Source organism: Leishmania braziliensis, chromosome 26, assembly GCF_000002845.2.
Source record: "Leishmania braziliensis MHOM/BR/75/M2904 complete genome, chromosome 26".
NCBI lineage: Eukaryota > Euglenozoa > Kinetoplastea > Trypanosomatida > Trypanosomatidae > Leishmania > Leishmania braziliensis.
Window position 1 is genome coordinate 679,606 of NC_009318.2, and position 19,295 is coordinate 698,900.

At 54.5% G+C, this 19,295-nt stretch overlaps 5 protein-coding genes across 5 annotated transcripts; all 5 read left to right on the forward strand.

Moving 5' to 3' along the window:
- Positions 1-3,912: 3,912 nt before the first annotated feature.
- On the forward strand, positions 3,913-4,773 carry LBRM_26_1890 (putative electon transport protein SCO1/SCO2; the record flags this gene model as incomplete). Its single annotated transcript, XM_001562369.1, has 1 exon — positions 3,913-4,773. The coding sequence occupies one exon, from the start codon at positions 3,913-3,915 to the stop codon at positions 4,771-4,773; it is 861 nt and encodes a 286-aa protein (XP_001562419.1).
- Positions 4,774-5,493: 720 nt separating this feature from the next.
- On the forward strand, positions 5,494-6,150 carry LBRM_26_1900 (conserved hypothetical protein; the record flags this gene model as incomplete). Its single annotated transcript, XM_001562370.1, has 1 exon — positions 5,494-6,150. One exon carries the CDS (start codon positions 5,494-5,496, stop codon positions 6,148-6,150), a length of 657 nt encoding a protein of 218 aa, XP_001562420.1.
- A 5,648-nt stretch (positions 6,151-11,798) lies between these two features.
- LBRM_26_1910 (conserved hypothetical protein) lies at positions 11,799-12,479 on the forward strand (the record flags this gene model as incomplete). The annotated part of the gene is made up of 1 exon (XM_001562371.2): positions 11,799-12,479. One exon carries the CDS (start codon positions 11,799-11,801, stop codon positions 12,477-12,479), a length of 681 nt encoding a protein of 226 aa, XP_001562421.2.
- Positions 12,480-14,539: 2,060 nt separating this feature from the next.
- Positions 14,540-15,598, forward strand: LBRM_26_1920 (conserved hypothetical protein; the record flags this gene model as incomplete). The annotated part of the gene is made up of 1 exon (XM_001562372.1): positions 14,540-15,598. The coding sequence occupies one exon, from the start codon at positions 14,540-14,542 to the stop codon at positions 15,596-15,598; it is 1,059 nt and encodes a 352-aa protein (XP_001562422.1).
- Positions 15,599-17,003: 1,405 nt separating this feature from the next.
- LBRM_26_1930 (conserved hypothetical protein) lies at positions 17,004-19,175 on the forward strand (the record flags this gene model as incomplete). Its single annotated transcript, XM_001562373.1, has 1 exon — positions 17,004-19,175. The coding sequence occupies one exon, from the start codon at positions 17,004-17,006 to the stop codon at positions 19,173-19,175; it is 2,172 nt and encodes a 723-aa protein (XP_001562423.1).
- Positions 19,176-19,295: the final 120 nt, after the last annotated feature.

Sequence of the window (19,295 nt, forward strand, 5' to 3'; positions counted from 1 at the left end):
AAGCGAGAGAAAAGGAGATGAGGGGTGATAAGGAAGGGAAAAAGAGGAAGTAGAGAGATGAAAGAGTGGGAGGGAGATGGAAGAGGAAAGGAAGAGAGTGAAGAGATAAGTTGTATGGAGAAGGAGAGAAGGAGGAAGAAAAGAGGAGAAAGTAGGGGAGGAAAGTGGGGAAAAGAAAAAGAAAGAGGGTAAAGAGGGATTTATGGAGGAAAAGAGAAAAAGAAGTTGTTAGGAGAAAAAAAAGTAATAGGAGGGGAGGAAAAAAAGAGAGTATTGTAATGGAGAAGGAGAGAAAGATAATAAGGAAGAGAGGAAAGAGAGGACATGAAAAAGAGATGGGTGTGGGAAAGGGGAATAAAGTGAGGGAAAGCGGGGGGTAGAAGATGGGGTATAGGTGGGATGGAGGGAGGGTAGAGAGTTTATATGATAAGGCAGAGGGGGTGGATTGGAAAGAGGGGTAGGAGAACAAAGGTAAAATCAGAAGTGAAGGACGGATATAGAAATGAGAAATTTTAAGGAGAAATAGGGGAAAGAGAGAAGGTTTCTGAAGGGAGAAAGGAGGAAAGGGTACAGCACGTTATAGGATCAAACAGGGTGAGTGGACGGAGGAGGTATGAGGGGAGAAGGACAGAGTGCTGGATAGAAGAGAGACGTGACGTGAGGTCGGACTAGAGCGTGTAGAGGTTAATGGAGCATGAAGGGGGCGGAGTCCGTGTTAAAAGGACAGCAGAGGTGACGGCATCAGCGATAGAGCAGGACCCTGAAGGAGGATTGATAGGATTGAGGTGGGCAGATCACCTGAGTTGATGGGGAGCGAGACGAGCAAAGTGAGTCAGAGGAGGGGAAGTGGAAGGACGAGACGAACTCGTTAGACGTATGGCTCGATTAGACAACAGGTGGTTAGCCTGAGATGACCAGAGCTTAGCCATGGTGCAGCAGCGACAGGTGAAGTGCAGTTGTGTATGAGTATGCTCGTTAGCAAGTTGGTGGTGAAACGGGCGCATTGGAAAACAAAAGGCCCAGTCGGGTCCCGCTCCCCCCCTCTTCCCACCGTTTAGCAAAGTATTGAAAGGGGTAATCGTTCTCATCACGATAATCTCTTCCCCCCTACCCCCCGCTCGCCCTTGTACTACACGTTATGTGTGTACTGCCTTCTCTCTCCGCGCGTGTGTGTATTGTCCTCGCTCTACTCTCTTTTTGCCTCCCACACTAGTCTGTGCGGGTGTGCTATGGTGGGCCATTAGGCGTGTTTTCGCTCTGTCTTCTCCCCCTCCCTCTTACTTGTCTGTTTTCTTTCTCTTTGGCTCATTCTGTAGGAGAGAGGAGGTCCTTTATGTCAGCACGCAGCGGCGGCGTGACGACATCCCGCAGGGTGATGATGGTGTAGCGGTAGTAGTTGCCGCCCCTTTTGGTGCTTTCTTTCTATAGGAGAAGGGCGTGTGCCCTTGTGTTGTACGCTCCTGCGTTTTTCTCTCTTTTTCTATTCCTGTACCTCCTGCCACTCCCCTCCCCTCTTTAGGTGAAGCCATCTTTGCTTTGCGCCCCATGTCTCTCTCTCTCTCTCTCCCCGCCTCCCGCACTCCTCATTTGATGATCACTGACTCCACCTTGAGAACCGAATGAAAGAACGAAAAACAAGACAGCGGACCGGCTGTATGTCTCTTTCGTTCGCCGTACCGCAAACCACGCGCACATCTACGGTGGGCAGCCTCGACGAGACGCACCGGAGGAGTACGGGAGAGTAAGAGAGAAAAGGTGCGAGTTTCCGTGTGCGTGTGTGTGGCCATCATAGACCCCTTCCTTTCTCTCTCTCTCTCTGCCATGCCTACCTGCTCCCTTCCCATCCCCTGGAATGTGAGGTTGTCGAACGGATGCTCATGATAGGTGTGTGCCTGTCTGTCTGTCTGTCTGTCTGTCTGTTTGTTTGTTGCTCTCTTCATGCCGCTTCGTGTCGTTGATGTTTTCTTATCATTATTATTACCTTTGCTCTCTCTCTCTCTTCTCTTCCTCCTCCTTTTTCTCTCTTTTCGTTCGTGTTGGCTGATGTGGTCGGCGCCGGTGGCCTTTTCTTGTCTTGTTTCTTTGGCGCGTTGAAATTCTCTGTTCTCTTCTCTCGCTCGCTCTCCCCCCTTTTTGGTCGATTGGCGTTTCTTCTCGAGGATGTCTCGTAAAAGGCACCCATTCGTACCCACCGCCATCCACCACAACGGCGGCGACCTCGACCCCTTCGACGCCTTCCCCAGCGCATTACCCATGGGCGCAGGTTTACCCCCCAACTGGCTCAAAATGGCGGCGCTGTCCCCACCGCGCGCGTGTATGTGTGTGCTGACGCTGTCTCCCCGTTGTTTGATGTACTTTTTTCTTACTTAAACAGCGAACCCACACCACACCCATACACACAACTCTCTCTCCCTTTCTCTCTCCCCCACTAAATCAAAGAAACTCAGACGAAAAGTAAAAAAAAAAAAATTGACGGGCGAAAGCCAAATTAGCTGAGCGGCCCACACACGTACTCGGGTGAGTGGTGGAGTAGAGGCAAAGCGTGCGTGTGTATGTACTTCTCAATTTGTCTTTTTTTTCTTTTCCGTTGAGGAGAGGAGAGCCGGTACGGCTTGGGAAGCGAGAGAGGGAGAGGAAAGGTGGAAGCGGCTCTCTCATCCTTGTGACGGCATCGGCAAGAGAAGGAGAGGGCGATGACGCGACAGTTTGTTGTGGAAGGGAGCTCAGGAGGTGGCAGGGAGGATGGGGCTCAGACTTTGGCTGTCCTGTCTCGATAACTGCATACGATTGCCATCACACTTGGGGACGTTGACGGTACTTATTCCCCCCTCCCCACCCTCCCTTCCATTGCCAAAAACTTGAACGACTTGATCCCTGTTCCTTGCTTGTGCCAGAGATCACCGCGTCAATATCAGTCGGCCCCTCCCCTCCAGTACACCTTCCTCATCACTGAAAGCAAAAGAGGAGGTATGGATACACAAACAATCACGAAGGAGGGACGTGAGGAGACATGGGTATTGCTCTCGGTGCTGGTGTCTTTGCCAGCTATGCCAACTCCTCGAACTTCATCTCGCTCTCGCTTTACCTCTTTTTTTTCTTTTCGCCCTTCCCTTCTCCCACTCTTTGGCGCCGTTGTCTGTGGGTGTCCTCTCGTGTGTGCACAGGTGAACCACACCGCATCGAACAGAAGCGACCGAGGGCGACTCACATTACGGTGCCGCTTTCCTCAGGTTTTCTGCTGCCGCCGGTGTTGTTGTTGCTGTTCCTCTGTCTTTACTTTTTTGTTTTCCCGGCACTGCGTGGCGATCATTCTCTTCCCCCCGCTCCTCCCATCCTTACAGAAACACCCAACAGCTAACACACACCAGATAAACAGAGAATATATCTGTCACACAATCATCGTCATCATAATAATCTCTGCGATCACCTTAGTGGTAAAGTGAGGCCCAGCACACCGGAAGGAGTAGACCAGGTCACATGCTTGCTCGAGGCTTGCCAAGGCAGCGTTACCTTGGCAAGGCGTGCCGTGTGGAGCTCGTCTTTCTCGCCAGCACACCTGTTGCCTTGTGTAGCTCCTCGCAATGTGACAGCACCGGTGGCAATGCTCGCACCACTGGCAAGGGGTTTGGCTCGCCAGCCACTGGCCTCCGGTGTGTCGCATGCTGCTACAACCCGTGCCGCATCCTCATCGAGACCACTTCGTCGATGCGATCCAATGCAAGGTCGAGCTGCGCCTTGTCTAGCAGCTGGCGGCACGCCTCCAACACCACCCGCATCGGCGGCAAGGACATCGACATTGTGGACCAGGAGAAGCCGATTCATATCCGAGTTGCAGAGCAGAAGGACAGCCAAATTTATACGTACAGTGAGTACGTCGAGAAGCACGAACTGGAAGAGCGAGCGGGGCGGACGATGAGCGAAGCCGTAGATGAGATGCGCGACAACCCAGTGTGGATGCTGTGGGCTCTGGGATTCCTGACGCTGGGCGTCATGACAGTCGTCATATCAATTCGGATTCGTCGGGAGCAGATGCGCTTTGACCCAAAACTTCGCGCGGTGAAATCCTTCGATAGCCCAGAGGGGCCTAGCATTGGTGGGCCGTTCAGCTTGGTCGACGTCAAGACGGGAAAGCGTATCACAGATGCGGACCTGAAGGGCAAGTGGCTTTACATTTACTTTGGGTTCACGAACTGCCCAGATGTGTGCCCGGAGGAGATGGCAAAGATGGCTCGCGTCATCAATCACCTCGACAAGAAGGTGGGCAGGGACTATTGGCAGCCCATCTTCATTTCCCTCGATTCGAAGCGCGATACGCCAGCGAAGATACGCGAGTACTTGAGCGACTTCTCGCCGCGCATCATGGGCCTTGTGGGGACGCAGGCCGAGGTCGAGGAGGCGGCCCGGCAGTACCGCGTCTACTTCGCCATCCCAGATGAGGAGGTAATGTCCGAGGACGACTACCTTGTGGACCACTCCATCATCATGTACCTCATCGACCCCGAGGGGCGTTTCTCCGACTATACCACGAAGGAGTTCCAGTGGTTCGAGAGCTACAGCAAGCTGCTGCGCCGCATGATGGACTACGAACGACATAGAGCGACAGAGGAGCAGCAGCGGGTGCAGCGCGGCGAAGCACCGCTGGCAGATGGCGAGGCACCTGCCAACTTAAAAATTGCGAATTTAGCGTCGATGCTCGACAACGCCGAAGTCCAGGCGGCGCAGGAGGCCGCGCTGCGGAATCAGCCGAAAGGCTTGTCGTCGCTTCGATCTTGAGTCAATCAATCACCGAAACTGGAGCAAATAAGAGAAGCCGTCGCACCCGCACCCGCACCCACGAAGGCGACCGAAACATCTACGCGATGGTGGTGCGGCGGTGCGGATGGCACAACTGATGTTGAGAATCCTCAAGTGTGCTCTACGCACCAGTTGCAGTTGTATCTGTGGAATGTTCGGCACGTCTGAGGTGGATCTATTGCCTCCACCGTTGTGTATCCAGCTGGCTTGCACGTACCCGCAGGCAAACAGACGAGCAGAGATATGCACGTGTGCTTAGGTATGTTTGCATCTTTAGGCGCGGCGTTGCTCACTGCACACAAAGACCTTTCTCTTGGCGAGCGGTATGTGTGTGTGTGTGTATGGAGTGTACGTGGGGGACTCGTCCCTCTTCCTGTGGTGTTCTCACTTTTTCTCTCCTTGCAACACCAAACCTCTCTTCGCCTCTTTCGCTTGTATTTTGCAGCTTTTCTGCAGTGCCTTGCTCTCCAGTACACGTGTAAGTGGCTCGCACTCTCGCTTCTCCTTACCACCTTTGCTTTACATCTCACCTCTTCTGATAGCAGCAAGCAGTTGTTCGTTTCACTTGACAGTTTTCGCTCGTCACACCCACGCGTCGTACCACCACCACCACCACTGCTGCTGCTGCTGGCTTCATTGCGAAGGTTTCTTTGCGTCTGTTCTCCACTCCTTCGTACGCCCCACCGGCACCGCCTAACGATGTCCCGCCGCGAGAGTTGTATCTGGCACCCGATGCCTGAGGAGGTGCGCCGCTCCTCCGTACAGTCACGCCGCGCGTCTCTGGCAGCCGGTCGTCGCAAGAGCTTGAACGGGAATGCGCCTGACTGGGAGGTAGAGGCCCCGCCGACCCCGTTGCGCGGGGACTACAGCGCGCGTGAGAACGCTGCGATGGTGCGCACCCCGCGCGAGGCTGCTGCGCCAGAGGCGGAGTCTTCCAAGCCGTTGCAAGGACCTGGCGTGGTGGCCCGTAGGGATGTGGGGCTAACTGCAGTCGTGGAGGAGTCTCAGTGGATAGAGGACGAGGAGGAGGAGGCAGCTCTGCAATCCAGTGCGGATCCGAAGGCCGCAAGGAAGAGTCGCACCCGCCACATGGTGCGCTTCCACGGTGGTAAGTGGCCGAGGGTACTGCGCAAGCGCCGCTCCGAGATTATGTCCTCCTTCTTGGAGGACATCAAGGACGGTGCGTCTGTCATGGGCGATGAGGCGAAGCGGCTCAAGATTAAGATGCACGACTGTATGGAGGTGACGTTCGTCACTTACAGCGAGAGCCGTTCGCGTCAGAAGGCGATTCACATGGCACTCCAGCAGTACGACTTCCCAAAGACGTGTCAGCAGTATACGAGTTTCGAGGAGTAGAGAATAAGGGCAGAATGGCGCACGCGCTAGTCCCCCTCCCCCCCCCCCCGCACACTCTTTCTGTTGGTTTTCGCTGTTCTCTCGCTTCTTCTGGTGCCGCGATACCTACCCAGAGAGAAAGGGAGGGACAGGCAGACGCAAGAAGAAGCTCACACTTGGCTCACCGCTACACATGACTACCTGAGTGCCCGATGATAATTTCGGTCACCCACCCCACCCCCATCCACACACACACACACACACACGTATCCACTGAAGTGCCGAAGGAGAAGACTGGGCACACACGCGCCCCTCGTAGCGTGTGCTGCAGGAAGGAAAAGAGGCTCAGGGCTGACAGTGCAGCAGCAGAGCAAGACGAGTATTTACGCAAAAAAGGGGGCGATTACGCATGCGCGTGCAACTGTTGGGATGCGGTGGAGGGGGGGGGAGTGAAGAGGCAAAACGTGACTGGGTGGAACAAAGAGGATGTTTGTGGGAGCACGGCAGTGAAGGGTGTGTGTGCGTTTCGGCCGGTGGATGGAGAGAAGGTTTGGGGAGGGGAGGTGGCGACAGCTTTGACAGAAGCGAGAGAGTCAGAGAATGGCCCAAAGGACGTCAAAAAAAAAAAGATGTGGGAGCGGAGGGGGAGGGGGCGCGCAACGAAGCGCGCTCCTGCTGCATGCTGAGTGGACTGCTGTGTGTGGGGTTTATTTTTCCGGTTGTGCTGTAGCGACTCTTCCATGCCCTGGTCGGCCTGTATTTCTGCGCTCCTTTTCCCCTCCCCTTTCGTTCGCTTCTTTCTTGTTTTTTTTTTTTCTTTTTCATTCTCCATTCTTCTGGTTAGGTTTTATGCTATGAAATACGTCTGCCTGCATGTGTACGTCACCCTTCTCTTTTGTTCACTTTTTCCCCCAATCATAGCACACACCATCGCCGTCAACAGCGGCGCTCTAAGTGCTGGCTTGATGTGCTTTGTTTCATAATTCCTTCGTCTTTCCATCCTTCTTTCCACGTCATTCTGCGATGCCGCTTTGTATTCTTTTCATGTTTGGGGGAGGTCATCGCCTCCTCTTCTCCACCTGTTGGAGGCAATGGCACCCTTTTCCATCGTCTTCTCTATCTTTTCCTTCTGCATGCCTGTACTTGAGTCTTGGTGCGCGTGTGGCATCTCTTTTGTGGCGCTGATCCGCCCTAATCAGGGGGCCTTGCTCCTTCCATGTGGTCATGCCTCGTTCCTCTCTCTCTTTCTCTTCCGCAGTGTATGCCTGCCCACTGTCGGACGCACGCACACACACACACATACGTATACGCATACGCATACGCACCCATCCACAGCAGTGACCGAGGAACGCAGAGGGGCGTGCTGAGAAATGCGAGAAAGATGACGGTGTGAGTTCCTGCCACCCCTACTGCGCGCTCTCTGCTGATTCATCATCGCCCCCCTCCCCCCTTTCCCTCCTCCTTTCGGCCCCCTTTTTTTCTTTTTTTCTTTTGCCTGTGCCTCGTGCATCTCTCTTGGTGGCTCTCTCTCTTGCCCCCCCCCCCCCCCTCCACTTCTCTGTGTAGGTCTCTCGCGCGCACGCTCTCTGACCCTCCCCGCTTTCTCTCTCTGTTGCGCTCTGATGCAGCAACCTCTCATCCACCACTCGCTTTCCATAATGACGGAACCCGAGCGAAACAGAAGGGCACGGAGCAGAGGGACGCACACTTGCACACGCATGTACAAGCAGTGCACAGTGCGACAGTGAGCCACACGCCTCTCTTCCAGCTCGGTCTTAGCGTCCCTAGTGGAAAGCGCCAAAACCAAAAGCAAAAGGAGCGCGAGAGAGCAAGCGAGCGAAAGGGCGACACACGTTCAGGGGCAATATCGGGGCCAGCACCCACACACCCACACGATCGACAACCAAGAAAAAATGAATAGCACATGACGCGGCGGCGGCGGCGCTGGGCTGTACTTACACTCATCGTCATCATTTTAGCTTTTTTTTTTGTTTTCGTTTCTGCACGTTGCTGATTCGTGTCACGTTGTGTGTGTGCGTGCGTGCGTCGGTGCATGTGTGCCGCCTTCTATCGTCTCATTATTGCGTTTTTTTGTCTTTCAAGTGATTCAAGCTCTTCTTCGCCTCTGGGGTTCGCTGAGCTGATGTATATGCATATATGTCATACACTTGTTTGGCGCGCAGCACACCCCATACGCGTGCATCGATAGGGCTATGCTATCACTGTGTGTCTGTCAGCGAGGCTTGGGGCACGGAAAGAATCGAAAAGGCAAACATGAACAGCAGGATGCGCGCGCGCACACCCACACACACAAAGTCACGGAGATACATCTATACCTATATATCTGTCAGTAGAAGTGAGGAAGAGTGAAAAAAGGGGGGCCAAGCCAACGTCCGAGATCAAGCAAGAGGACTACAAAGCGGACGACAGAAAAGCTGGATGCTCTCTCCTCCTCCCCTTCCTCCTTTCTTCCTCGTCTAGTGGCTTCGTTCGGATCACTTCTTTCCCCTTCCCATTTTTCTTCTCTACCATTACTACCACTACTACTATTACTGTACCAAATTTTTACCATTGATCCCCACAGAGCACCGACACTGCACAGGTGTAGGCAAACGCAAAGTACTGCGTCGACGGTGGTGTTGTGTAGGCGTTTGTGTGTACTCGTGTATGTGTCCGTGTGTTTTTTGTTTATTTTCTCTTTTAGCGCTCTTGTTCTGACTGGTGAAGTCCACAGCTTGGTGCGCTTTTTATTCCCTTATCTGTTAGACTTGGTGCTTCTCCCATTTTTTCTTTTTTTCAGGCGCGTGCGTGCTGAGCTGCTTGCTTGCTTGCGCGCGAGAGAGGGGTAGGGGATAAGAGTAGGTGGATGCCGCGTGTGCGTGTGTGGGTGTGCGATGTCCATCTCTCATTGTGCATTCGGCTCCGCTCAACCCATGCCCCTCCCCCTCCGTCGCCGCCACCGCCTATAGGAGCAGAGGAAGAGGAAGCGAAGCAACCAAAGAAAAAAAGAAAGTGGGGAAATGGCAGGAGGCAAAAGAGAAAAGACGACGCGTGCATCCCTTACCTGCGAACATAGGATCAGGTGATTTGTAGTGTTAGTGCCTGTGGCATCTTTTTAGTTGTTTGTGCCCTCCCTCCCTCCCTCCCCTCTCTCTTTTTTCCCCACATACGCGTGTTGTTTCTTCCTTCTCTTCTCACCCCTTTCTGTTGTTCTTTTTTGTTGTTTTATTTCCTTCTCCCTCCTTTTCTCAGCATATTTTACTTCATGGACTTTCCTTCGACTCATGTATATATATATATGTGTGTGTGTGTGTGTGTGTCTCTCTCTCTCTCTCTATATGTGTGTGATGTGTGTGCGCACGCTGCCGCCTTCACCTCCGTCGTTCATCTCTTGTTTTTTTTTTTGCCCTTTTACGTTTCTCTTCTTCTTTATGTGATGTTCCTGTCTTTTTATTCATTCTCTCTCCCTCTCTCTCTCTCTCTCTTTCCCGCTGTGTTCTCATCTATCCCCAGCGCTAGGGAGTGGCGGTGGCAAAGGAGCTACCACAAGAAGGAAAATGGGCTTGTGTGATGTGTGTGATGTGGGTGTGTATGCGTGTATTGGGGCCTCTGCCTGTTTGCTCTCTCTCTCTCTCTCTCTCTCTGTGTATGTATGTATGCGTGGGTCTTCTTGTGTGCCTTCTCTCTCTCTCTCCACCTCTTTATCTGAACGCGCTCTGGTATGCGTGTCAGCGCGGGTGCGGTGGCTCCCTGTGTGTTTTTTTTTTCCTTTCCAAATTGCTTCGTTCTCGCTTCTACCTCCCCTATTCTCTCTGTCTGTCTGTCCGTGTACACTTCCCTCTTTTCGTGTGCGTGTGCTCTGCTGTTTGCACGCGGTGCGTTCCGGAGGAGGTCAGAACATACTCCATCACACCCCCAACGCGCTCGAGCGAACGAAGAGGTGAAAGCGCGGCTGCACTGACGGTAGTGTTGCGAAAGGGAAAAAAGGAGCGACGAAATTGCCAAGGAGACGAAAACAGCGAGAGCGAGAGAGCAGAGCACAGCAGAGAAGAAGGCACTCAAGAACGAGAAGGGGGTGGCGCTGACAAACCATGATGTTGGGTGCGGAACCGAGAACGGAGAAGGCAAGCAGAAGAGATACAGAGCGCGAGCGAGCGAGACAGCAGACTCTACTTGTGCTCGAACACACTCAGACACACAGGCGCTTGGCATTCTTCTTATACCGCCTTCTCACTCCCCCCTCTTTTCTCTCTTCTCACCACGCGCGTACCGACCAGAATCCACAGAGAGTATCGAACTGTAAGCAGCAAGAGGGAGGAAGGACTTCGATGAAGCAGACAAATGAAAGTAAAAATGAGCATCGGTGGTAAACTGGAAGAAAAAAACCAAAGTTGGCAACGCTACAGGTGAAACAAGAGGACATAAACCGAACAAACTAAAACAATGGAAGATAGGGTCGGGGCGGAGGGGGGGGGGGAAGGAGCACGCAATTGAGATTGCAGTGAGGAATGTGTCGAGTGCGCGGCTATGGAAGTACTGCCATACCTGTGTGCGTGCGTCGTCAAGCGACCCACAGACAGCCGTGCAGAATGAGGGGCGTGCAGGTAACGTAAAGTGACAACGTCGGCGAAGGCGATGCACACGTTGGCTTTCACACTTTCTCCAGCTCGCTTTGCTCATCTCTCTCGACCCCCTTTTCCTCCCTCAACACCACTCTTCTCCTCCCTCGCTCATTCTCTTCCACCAACGCCGCCTTTGCCGCTGCAGCGCTCCTACCGAGGCGCTCTTCACGACAAAGCGGAGCATAAGAAGCCTGTCGCAATCGATTCTCTCTCGCTCGCTCTCTCTCTTATATATACTTGAGAGGAAGCGAACGAAGAGCGAACGAACGAACAACAAGAAAAGACAGACAACGCCCACCAACACATCCACAGCAACAGCGAATGCCCAACACGCAAGTACACAGCCATGCGTGTTTTCCACGTCCACATCCATGCTTGTAGAGTAATGTGCGTGGGGTCTCTCGCAATCTGAGAAACAGAGACGCGTGAAAAGAGCGGAAAAACAAGCGCAACTGATGACTGGACGGAGGGGTGGTGTGTGGACTGACTAGAGACATGCGGACGTATCAGCTAAACGTGCCGGTAGTCGTTTGCTCTCTGATGAGAGGCAGTCCCAGACGACTTTTCTTTCCCGCGCTTTATCTCACTTTCCTCTTGCACCTCAACACACACTCTCTCCTGGGGTGCGTGCCTTTGTGTCTCTTGGACACGTGTGCCCCAGAGATCGCTCTACATCACATGTGCTCTCTCCCCTACCACCGCTCTCTTTCCTCCATTCTTCATTAACGTCTACGTGTCGCTCGCTCCCTCTTCCTCTCCCTATGTACTCGGGTGTGCGTGTGTGTGTACCCACGTGAGCAAATAAATGCGCGAAGCAGCACACCACGAAGAAGAGAAGAAAAGAACACCGCGCGACACAGCACTTACTCCACGCACACCGCTACGCTCAGGGCTACACGCGTGCACGTGCGCATGTTTTTCTTCCCCTTCCTACACCACTTGCATCCTTAGCAAGGCATTCATTTTCATCACCGCGATTATCAACACATCCTTTGGCTTCACAAATCCAACAAAGCTTCAACTGTCTCTCCCTCGTCTGAGCGAACCATGCCGTCATCTGTGTACAGAGACTACAGCGAGAGCCGTGAGAATGTGGACGTGCTCAGCAACGGGGAGGGTGACGATCGCATCATCGACGGTCTCCGCTACCCGCGTCCGGGGCGCCACATTGATCAGCTCGGGTTTGAGATGACCACCCACGGATTGCATTTCCACGGCTCTGATTGGGATATCCCGCTGGCGAAGAGGCGTGATGAGCTCACCAAGTCCTTTATGCAGGATTCCATGGAAGCCACAGGCGAGCCGGAGGAGAACATCCGTAACCTTCGCTTCACTGTGACGCCGACGCACCTTGACGCTAAGCTAACGGTGCGCCACAAGATCGAGGTGTCAAAGTCTGCGGTGCACAGAATGCTGACCTCCGCCAAGTGGGCGCATGTGAAGGGGCTCTATGAGCCTCGGCAGAAGATGCGTCGGCCGAAAGAGCCCGCCATGGCCCATGCCCGCCATGGGGGAGCCCACGAAGAGCAGCCAATGCTTGGTACGAACCGTCGGACACCTTCGCACAACCTTAGTTTCTTTGGTCGTGCCAACGTCGGTGCCAATGGCCCTGAGTTCGAGGACCACGCCGACGATGGCGAGGAGCCCGCCGCGTACGAGAATCAGCAGAACGCGAAGGCGGAGCGCACCACGAGTGGCCTTTACATCGCCGTCGGCCTTCGTGCGTAGAGAAGTGGCGGTGGAGTGGAAAGGCAGCGAAGAGGTTTACTTTAAAAAAGGGAAGAGGTCGGAGGGCCTGTGAGGGAGGGAGGTCCTTGTGACAGGATCAGTCATCGCGTGTAAGTGTATAATGTGTGTGACTGAGCGTCTAGCTGCCTGTGTATTTTTTCTCTCATGGCCTTTCTGTTCGTCTGCTCATACACTTATACCCATACCAGGACGTATTTGTGTGCGAGTGTGCGAGTCTGTGTGCCGCTTTCCCTCTGCCCCCCCCCCTCTCCGCCGTCTCTACTCATCATTTTTCTTTGGTTTTCGCTTTTTTTTTTGGGAGGGGGGAGGGGTGCTGAAGAGAAGGGGGAGGGCGCCAGTGTACCACATTTCTTTCCTCCCACTACTCCTCTCCTTTGCTCTTGTGTGCTTCTCTCCCTCACCGCTGTCGCTGTTTTTCTTCTTGCCGGACGGGGTGAATTACCCCCCTCCCCCCTCCTCTCTCTCTCTCTCTCCTGTGCAGCATCGTTGCGTGTGTGCGTGCGTTTTTTCTTGTCTCTCTATTTCGCTCTTTGCAATGTGGCTGTCGCTGACGTCCGACACCAGTGCGCTGCTCTGCATGTTTGTGACTGCATGAGAGGGGCTAAACGGCGCCGTTGCATTCGCCTTTTTCTCGCTCGTATTATTATTATATTTACCTCTCATTTTCATCGCCCGCTCTCCTCTGAAGCAGCTTCTCTTCCCTGCTCACAAGATTAAGCACACACACACCCACACCCACCCACAGTAGCGCTTGCGACTCTTCATTTGTCTGGTCTCTCTCTTTTTTTTTTTTGTGTGTGTTTTGCTCGACGGCACATACGCATTCACACGCACGTACATCCATACGCAGACACGAGCCCGTACAGACGCGCACAAGACACTCGGAATTCGGCACTCTGCGCACAGCGGAAAGTGCGTGCGGCTTTAATATCAAAGAGAACACGCATTGAGTGCCGCCTCTCGCGGCCGTGTCTGGTGTGCTTGTGTAGAGTGTCGTTTGCAAGTACGCCTGGCCTGTTGCCCTTTTTTCCCTTTCAAGCCCGCCTCTGTGTTCCGCTGAGTGTCTCTCTTTCTGTAGTACGATTTCCCTCCAGTTTGCCTATCGTGCTCTTTGCTCCATTTTATTATGGCTGGTGTTGTGTGTGTGTGCCTACTTGTGATACTGTGGCAGCGTGGCTCTCCCACCCTTCTCTCGCACCCTCAGCCTGCGTGGTCTCTTTTTCTTGAGCCTGCCGTTTCGTGGTCGCCGCCTGTCACCTTCCTGATCCACTCACTGGCTCACATTCCCCTCCCCTCCCCTCCCCTCCCCTCCCTCACCAATGGCAGGTGTGATATTTGTGCTTTTATGCATGTCTGGCTGTGTATCGGCGGACATTCTTAGTTTTTTTTTTTTTTTCGCTCGATTCTTTGTTGTCTCTCACTTACTGTACGCGGTCGTCGACCATTGAAAACGACGGGATGCCTCCGTGTGTGTGTGTGTGTGTGTGTGTGTGGCCATGAGAAAGAGAAGTCACACATCTCGGCTTGCACTTCGCTTTGAATGCGCTGTCAAGCGAGCGCTGACCATCGTCAGGTCGCATAGGTACATCACTCCACTGCTTTCCTTGGACTCTCTTGCTTGTACCACCGTTCTCTAACCCCTTTCTCTGTTAATCTCTTCCGGACACGGCCATGATGTCGATGGGGCGTGCGCATGAATTTGCTCGATGCAAATGCACGGCTCCACTCACGCGCACAACGCAGACATAGCCAGGCATTACATCAAAGCAGAGGTGACGCAAAGTCCAACGGACGGCCGTCGCCACCTACACAGACACGCAGAGGTTTAGGTATTCGCACACTTCACACTCGATCACAGCCTGCGCACTTCTCCCTCTCTTTTTCGCCTTTCAGATTCAACGACACAAGAGTCAGCTCGTCACTTCTGCCTGTCTCGTGCTCCCTTCGTGAGGTTCGTCGCCTCATCAACCCCAGCATTGTGCGTGTGTGTGTGCTGATCTGTGTGCTTACTCAAAGGCACTTCTGCTCTAGTTGAAGCAATGCAGCAACTTTCAGCAGTAGTCTCCAACGAGCTCAGTGAGCTGACAAAGAGCTGGACACCCGAGCAGCAGAAGCTCTACGGCGTTGTCTCCCTCACGGCTGTTGTCGCCGCTGGCACCCCGATGATTGGCGTCAGTGTGATGCGACGGTGCTGCTGCGGGCACTGTAGACGTGACGTGGGCGGTAGCGATGTTGCCTTCTCGGAGAGTCACTCGAAGAGCTCTGACATCTACGAGAGTGAGGCATTGGCGCGTCAGTACATGGAGTTTCACTACACTCCCTCGCACGAGAGCTATACTCAGCGTCTGCAGTCCGTAAGCGAGGCCTACGACTTTCCAACGCGTGTCGCTCAGAAGTTCCGCACTTACATCCAGACAGGCAAACGCAATCTGCGCGGACTCGACATCGGATGCGCAACTGGCGCTTCGGTGCTGGAGATGTCTAAGGTGTTCGATGGCGGCGTCATCGGCATAGACTTCTCGGAGGTGTTCATTCACCTCGCCAAGGAGGTGGTCAACCAGGCGACATCAGGCAAGAGAGTGGCCTATACCGCTCCCGTGCAAGGTGAGATCACAGAACCGCGCGAACTGCAGCTGCCACGCGAGGCGCGGCCGGATCGTTGCGAGTTTTACGCCGGCGACGCCATGAACATGTTCGAGGAGGACCACAAGATCACGACTAAGGCGTCGCGTCTCTACCCCAACGTGAAGTACTGGCAGGCAAGGAAGGGGGAGACCTTTGATGGCGTGCTCTGTCTCAATCTGATTGATCGCGTGCCAGACCCGCAGCGCCTACTCGACAGCTTTGCGCGGCTCCTGGCTGAGGACGGTATCCTCATTCTCGCAGACCCGTACTCGTGGTGGGAGGATGCGACGGAGAAGTCACGCTGGCTGGGCGGCCGCAAGGAGAATGGCATACGTAGCGAGGAGGCGGTGAAGGCGGCTCTGGCGAGCAAGCTGGAGCTCCTGAGCGAGTCGGACGAGCCCTTTCTCATCCGCGATCACATTCGCCACTATCAACTGGGCTTCTCCCACTGCACTGTATGGCGAAAGAAGTAGCGTCGATGCCGATGAGCAATATGGTGGTGGTTAACGTCGTTAATGATGGCCGGTAATCTTTTTCCTTTCCTCTGTTGGTTCTCTCGGACTCTTCCTCTTTCAGCAAATCGCAAAGGGGGTAGGTGGAGAGCGGGAGGCGACTCCGCACACATACACGTACACACACACACACGCACACACGCACAATGTTGCCACTGCTCACGGACACACCCAGCTCTCTCCTTCCCCTCTTACCATAGCTTCTCTCCCCCCCTGTTTCTTGTTTCTTTGTGACCATTTTCTGGGCACCCACACACGCGGACAGACACACACACACACATACACGCACACCCGCACGGCTATGCGCGCACACTCCACGTACACACCGTTATATGTATATAGAGGGGAAAAAAAAGTGTACACAAGCGTAGGCGTATGCGTGTCTCTATCGATATGCATATGCCTGTGCCTCTAATGTTTATAAGTCCCCCTCTTCTTACCTTGTTTGGGTGGCTCTTCTTCTTGTGCGATTTTTACGTCAGCGCTTGTGCTTGCCTTTGCACCATCTCACTCCTCCGCCCCCGCCCCCCTCCCCCTCTCTTGCTCGTGCCCTCTGCGTGGGTGTGTTTCGCGATTTGGATTGTTGACCACATACAGGGCTCGTCTCTCGTGAATGCAGGGACCGGCTGTGGCGCCACTGGGGAGAGGAAGAGTGAGACGAGGGTATCGCTCTTTGACGTGACCACATAAATGGCGGTGAACCCAACTCTAAACACCCACGCCAGGATGCTCACATATCCGAAGAGCAACGGCATGGGGCTCTCTCTCTATGCGTACTGGGGAAAAAAAAAGAAACGAGATTTCGCTGATGCAGCGGACTTCTTGCATTTAACTTCTTGCTTCGCCAATAGCGTTTCCTTTTTCTTATCTTTATGTTGACTTCTGTGCTTATGGATAGCAAGGAAGGCTCTGCGTGACACACATACGTACACACACACACAGCGAGGTTACTGCATGCAGACCCGCTCTCGTGTTCTCCAAACCCATCTGTCCTCAAAGGGCGTCCTCTGCTGGGTGTCCAGCATTGTGTTGACGCTTTCTGGACATTGAAGATGGAAACAAGACGCATGACTCATTTGCCCTTTCCCTCTTGCCGTCCTCCCCTACGTTCTTCTGTCTTTGCTGTTAACACCCGGACTCAGCGTGCGATTTCTCCTCCTCCGCTTTCGCCAATTTCGCCCACAACATCGCCTTTGCCGCCCTGCTGGCGAATCCCCATCCACATCTGATGAGCACCAGGGCGAACTAATGAAAGAGATAGATGTGACGAGACCGATCGCCAATCCCTATCGGTCATATCATAAGAGCGACAAGCGCAGAGCCAAACGCGCCCATATAACGTGCCAACAAGTGCTCTCAGGTTGCCATGGCGGATTTTTCGAAGCGGCAGTGGAGGGCCCTGGCGGAGGCGTATCCCTTTTACCCCTCCGGTGAAGTGAGTGTCGGAAGCACTGCTGAGTATCGTGCGCTGGATTGCCAAGCGGCTCTCACTCACAGCGAGATCTCGGTTCCACCGCTGTCGTCTAGTGAGTACTTTGTGCAGTACGTCGTGCCACGAGTAGCAAAGGTCTTTCCCGAGGAGCTGCAGGCCTACGAAAGGGGTGGCGGCTATAGCGACCAGCAAGGTAATACCAACGGCGATCGACTTGGCCCTGTGTCGCCCTGGTTTGCAATAGAGGCTGTGGATGCGCTGCTTGTGTACTTGTTTGGCTGCACCACCTCTGCGCTCTTGCAAAGTTCATCAACGAAGCAGCGCAGAGCCTTTGCCACCACCTGCTTTGCACCGCTCATCACACCCCTCTCACGCCGCGAGCAGCAACTACTGGGCCTCTACCACCGTAAGCAGGAGCAGTACACCTACGTATTGAGCACTCAACGGCAGCTGCTTGCGGCATCCCAGCTCGCGATGCGGGCGTTGCAAGGAGCGAGCGGCCCAATCCTAGCAGACACGCAAACCGATGTGAGTGCGCCGCAACGGGGAGCTGAGGAGAGTCTGGCTGCCTCCACCCGTGAGGGTCTTGTTTCTGTCGGCAGCCAGAAGGCATCATCATGGCCGCCGCTGGCACATGCGACGGTCAGCGGCGAGGGCACGTCTGCTCGTATTCTGCAAGTCTCTTCCTCATCACGTGCTCCAGCTGCGAGTAGTGTGAAGGGCTGTGAGGCCAATTCCACCTTCACGAGCGCGCTGGCCAACATCCCGTATGAGACATGCCCACTAGGGACTTCGGCAGCAGCGGCTTTGTTAGTGGATACTCCATCAGTGGCCGAGACTTGGAGTGACTCCCCTTTTCGCCACGCCCGTACAGGTGCCGCGTCGCCGTTAATCACCATGAGCTGCTGTGCCGGTTGCCACGAGGTGGGCGGCGATCTTCTCATCTGCACTCAATGCGGGGAGGTGCGCCATGAAGCCTGTGGCGGGCCGCACCCGCCAGAGCCGAGTAAGGTCGACGGAAGGATGCCTACGGTGAATGTCTGTAGGCGGTGCGCGAAGGAGCTGAACTTGTCCAGCAGCTCATCGAGCCTTCGCAGCTCCACCTCCTCTAGCGAGCGGGCGGAGCTGGGCGAGTACTTCTCTGACGACAACGAGGACAGCAGCCTCTCCGGCTTCGTTGTGAACACCAGCGATGAGGAGGAGGATGATCCGAGTACTGATGACGACAGCAGCAGTGATGTGGACAGGGCCAGGGACGATGAGAAACATGAGCGACAGGTCGAGAAGCACTGGCCAGAGAACGCGTCATTGCCGTCGTGGAAAGGCCAGCACGCTGGCAAGGACAAGAGAAGGGGGTCAGCGGCTGCTGCCACAGTCGCTCCGTCTGAGGTGATGTCGGCGTCTTCGTCCTCCTCGGGGTCATCGCGAATTTGGAGCCGCTCTGCTTCGCTCGACCGCGCCCTGGCAGTGGCCACAAAGAAAAGGAACAAGAAGCACGGCTCACTCAAGAAGGTGCACACCGATGATGGGGATTATGGTGTTGGGGGTTCGGCACCGCGGACTGAAGGTCGAAAGGGGCAACGACGGAAGAGGCGCCACGAGAACAGCGAGGGCGAGGAGGACCGGCGCCGCCAGCACAAACGGAAGGACCCCGATGATGACGCCAGTGATGCCTCTTCCTCGGTGCGGGGCGCATCCTCCGTCTCGTTATCTTTGTCGACCGAGAAGGTGCGATGTCTGAAGGCCGGAGGAAAGACGGCATCTTCGTACTCGCACACCAGCGCGCAGACTCCACCGTCACCACTGCGGAAGGAACACTCAAGGTGGGTGGCTCCCCCTGCTAATAGGGAGGGGAGGACACACTCGCCTGCAAACCGCCGCTCAGCAGAGGCGTTGTTGGCTCAGCCGTGTCGTGTAATGGCTCTGGAGGACGAGGAAGAGCTCAGAACGCTCGGCATCGCCGCATCTTCTGGATCCGGGTCGCTGTTGCAACCACCACTGCCGTCGTCGAAGCAGCGCCATGGTGACATCGTTAATAGAAGTTCTGGCCGAAAAAGCGTTATGAACATTGCGTCCTCTTCGTCCTCCGGCGACGACGGCGAGTGAAGGATGAGTGGCGGTGGTTGTGAGGTGTTAAGCGTAGCTAGTCGATGGCTCTGTGGAGTAGCTAACACTAACCTCTCCTGCCCAACGCGCGTCCTTCACGCAGACATGTATGCTTTCCCC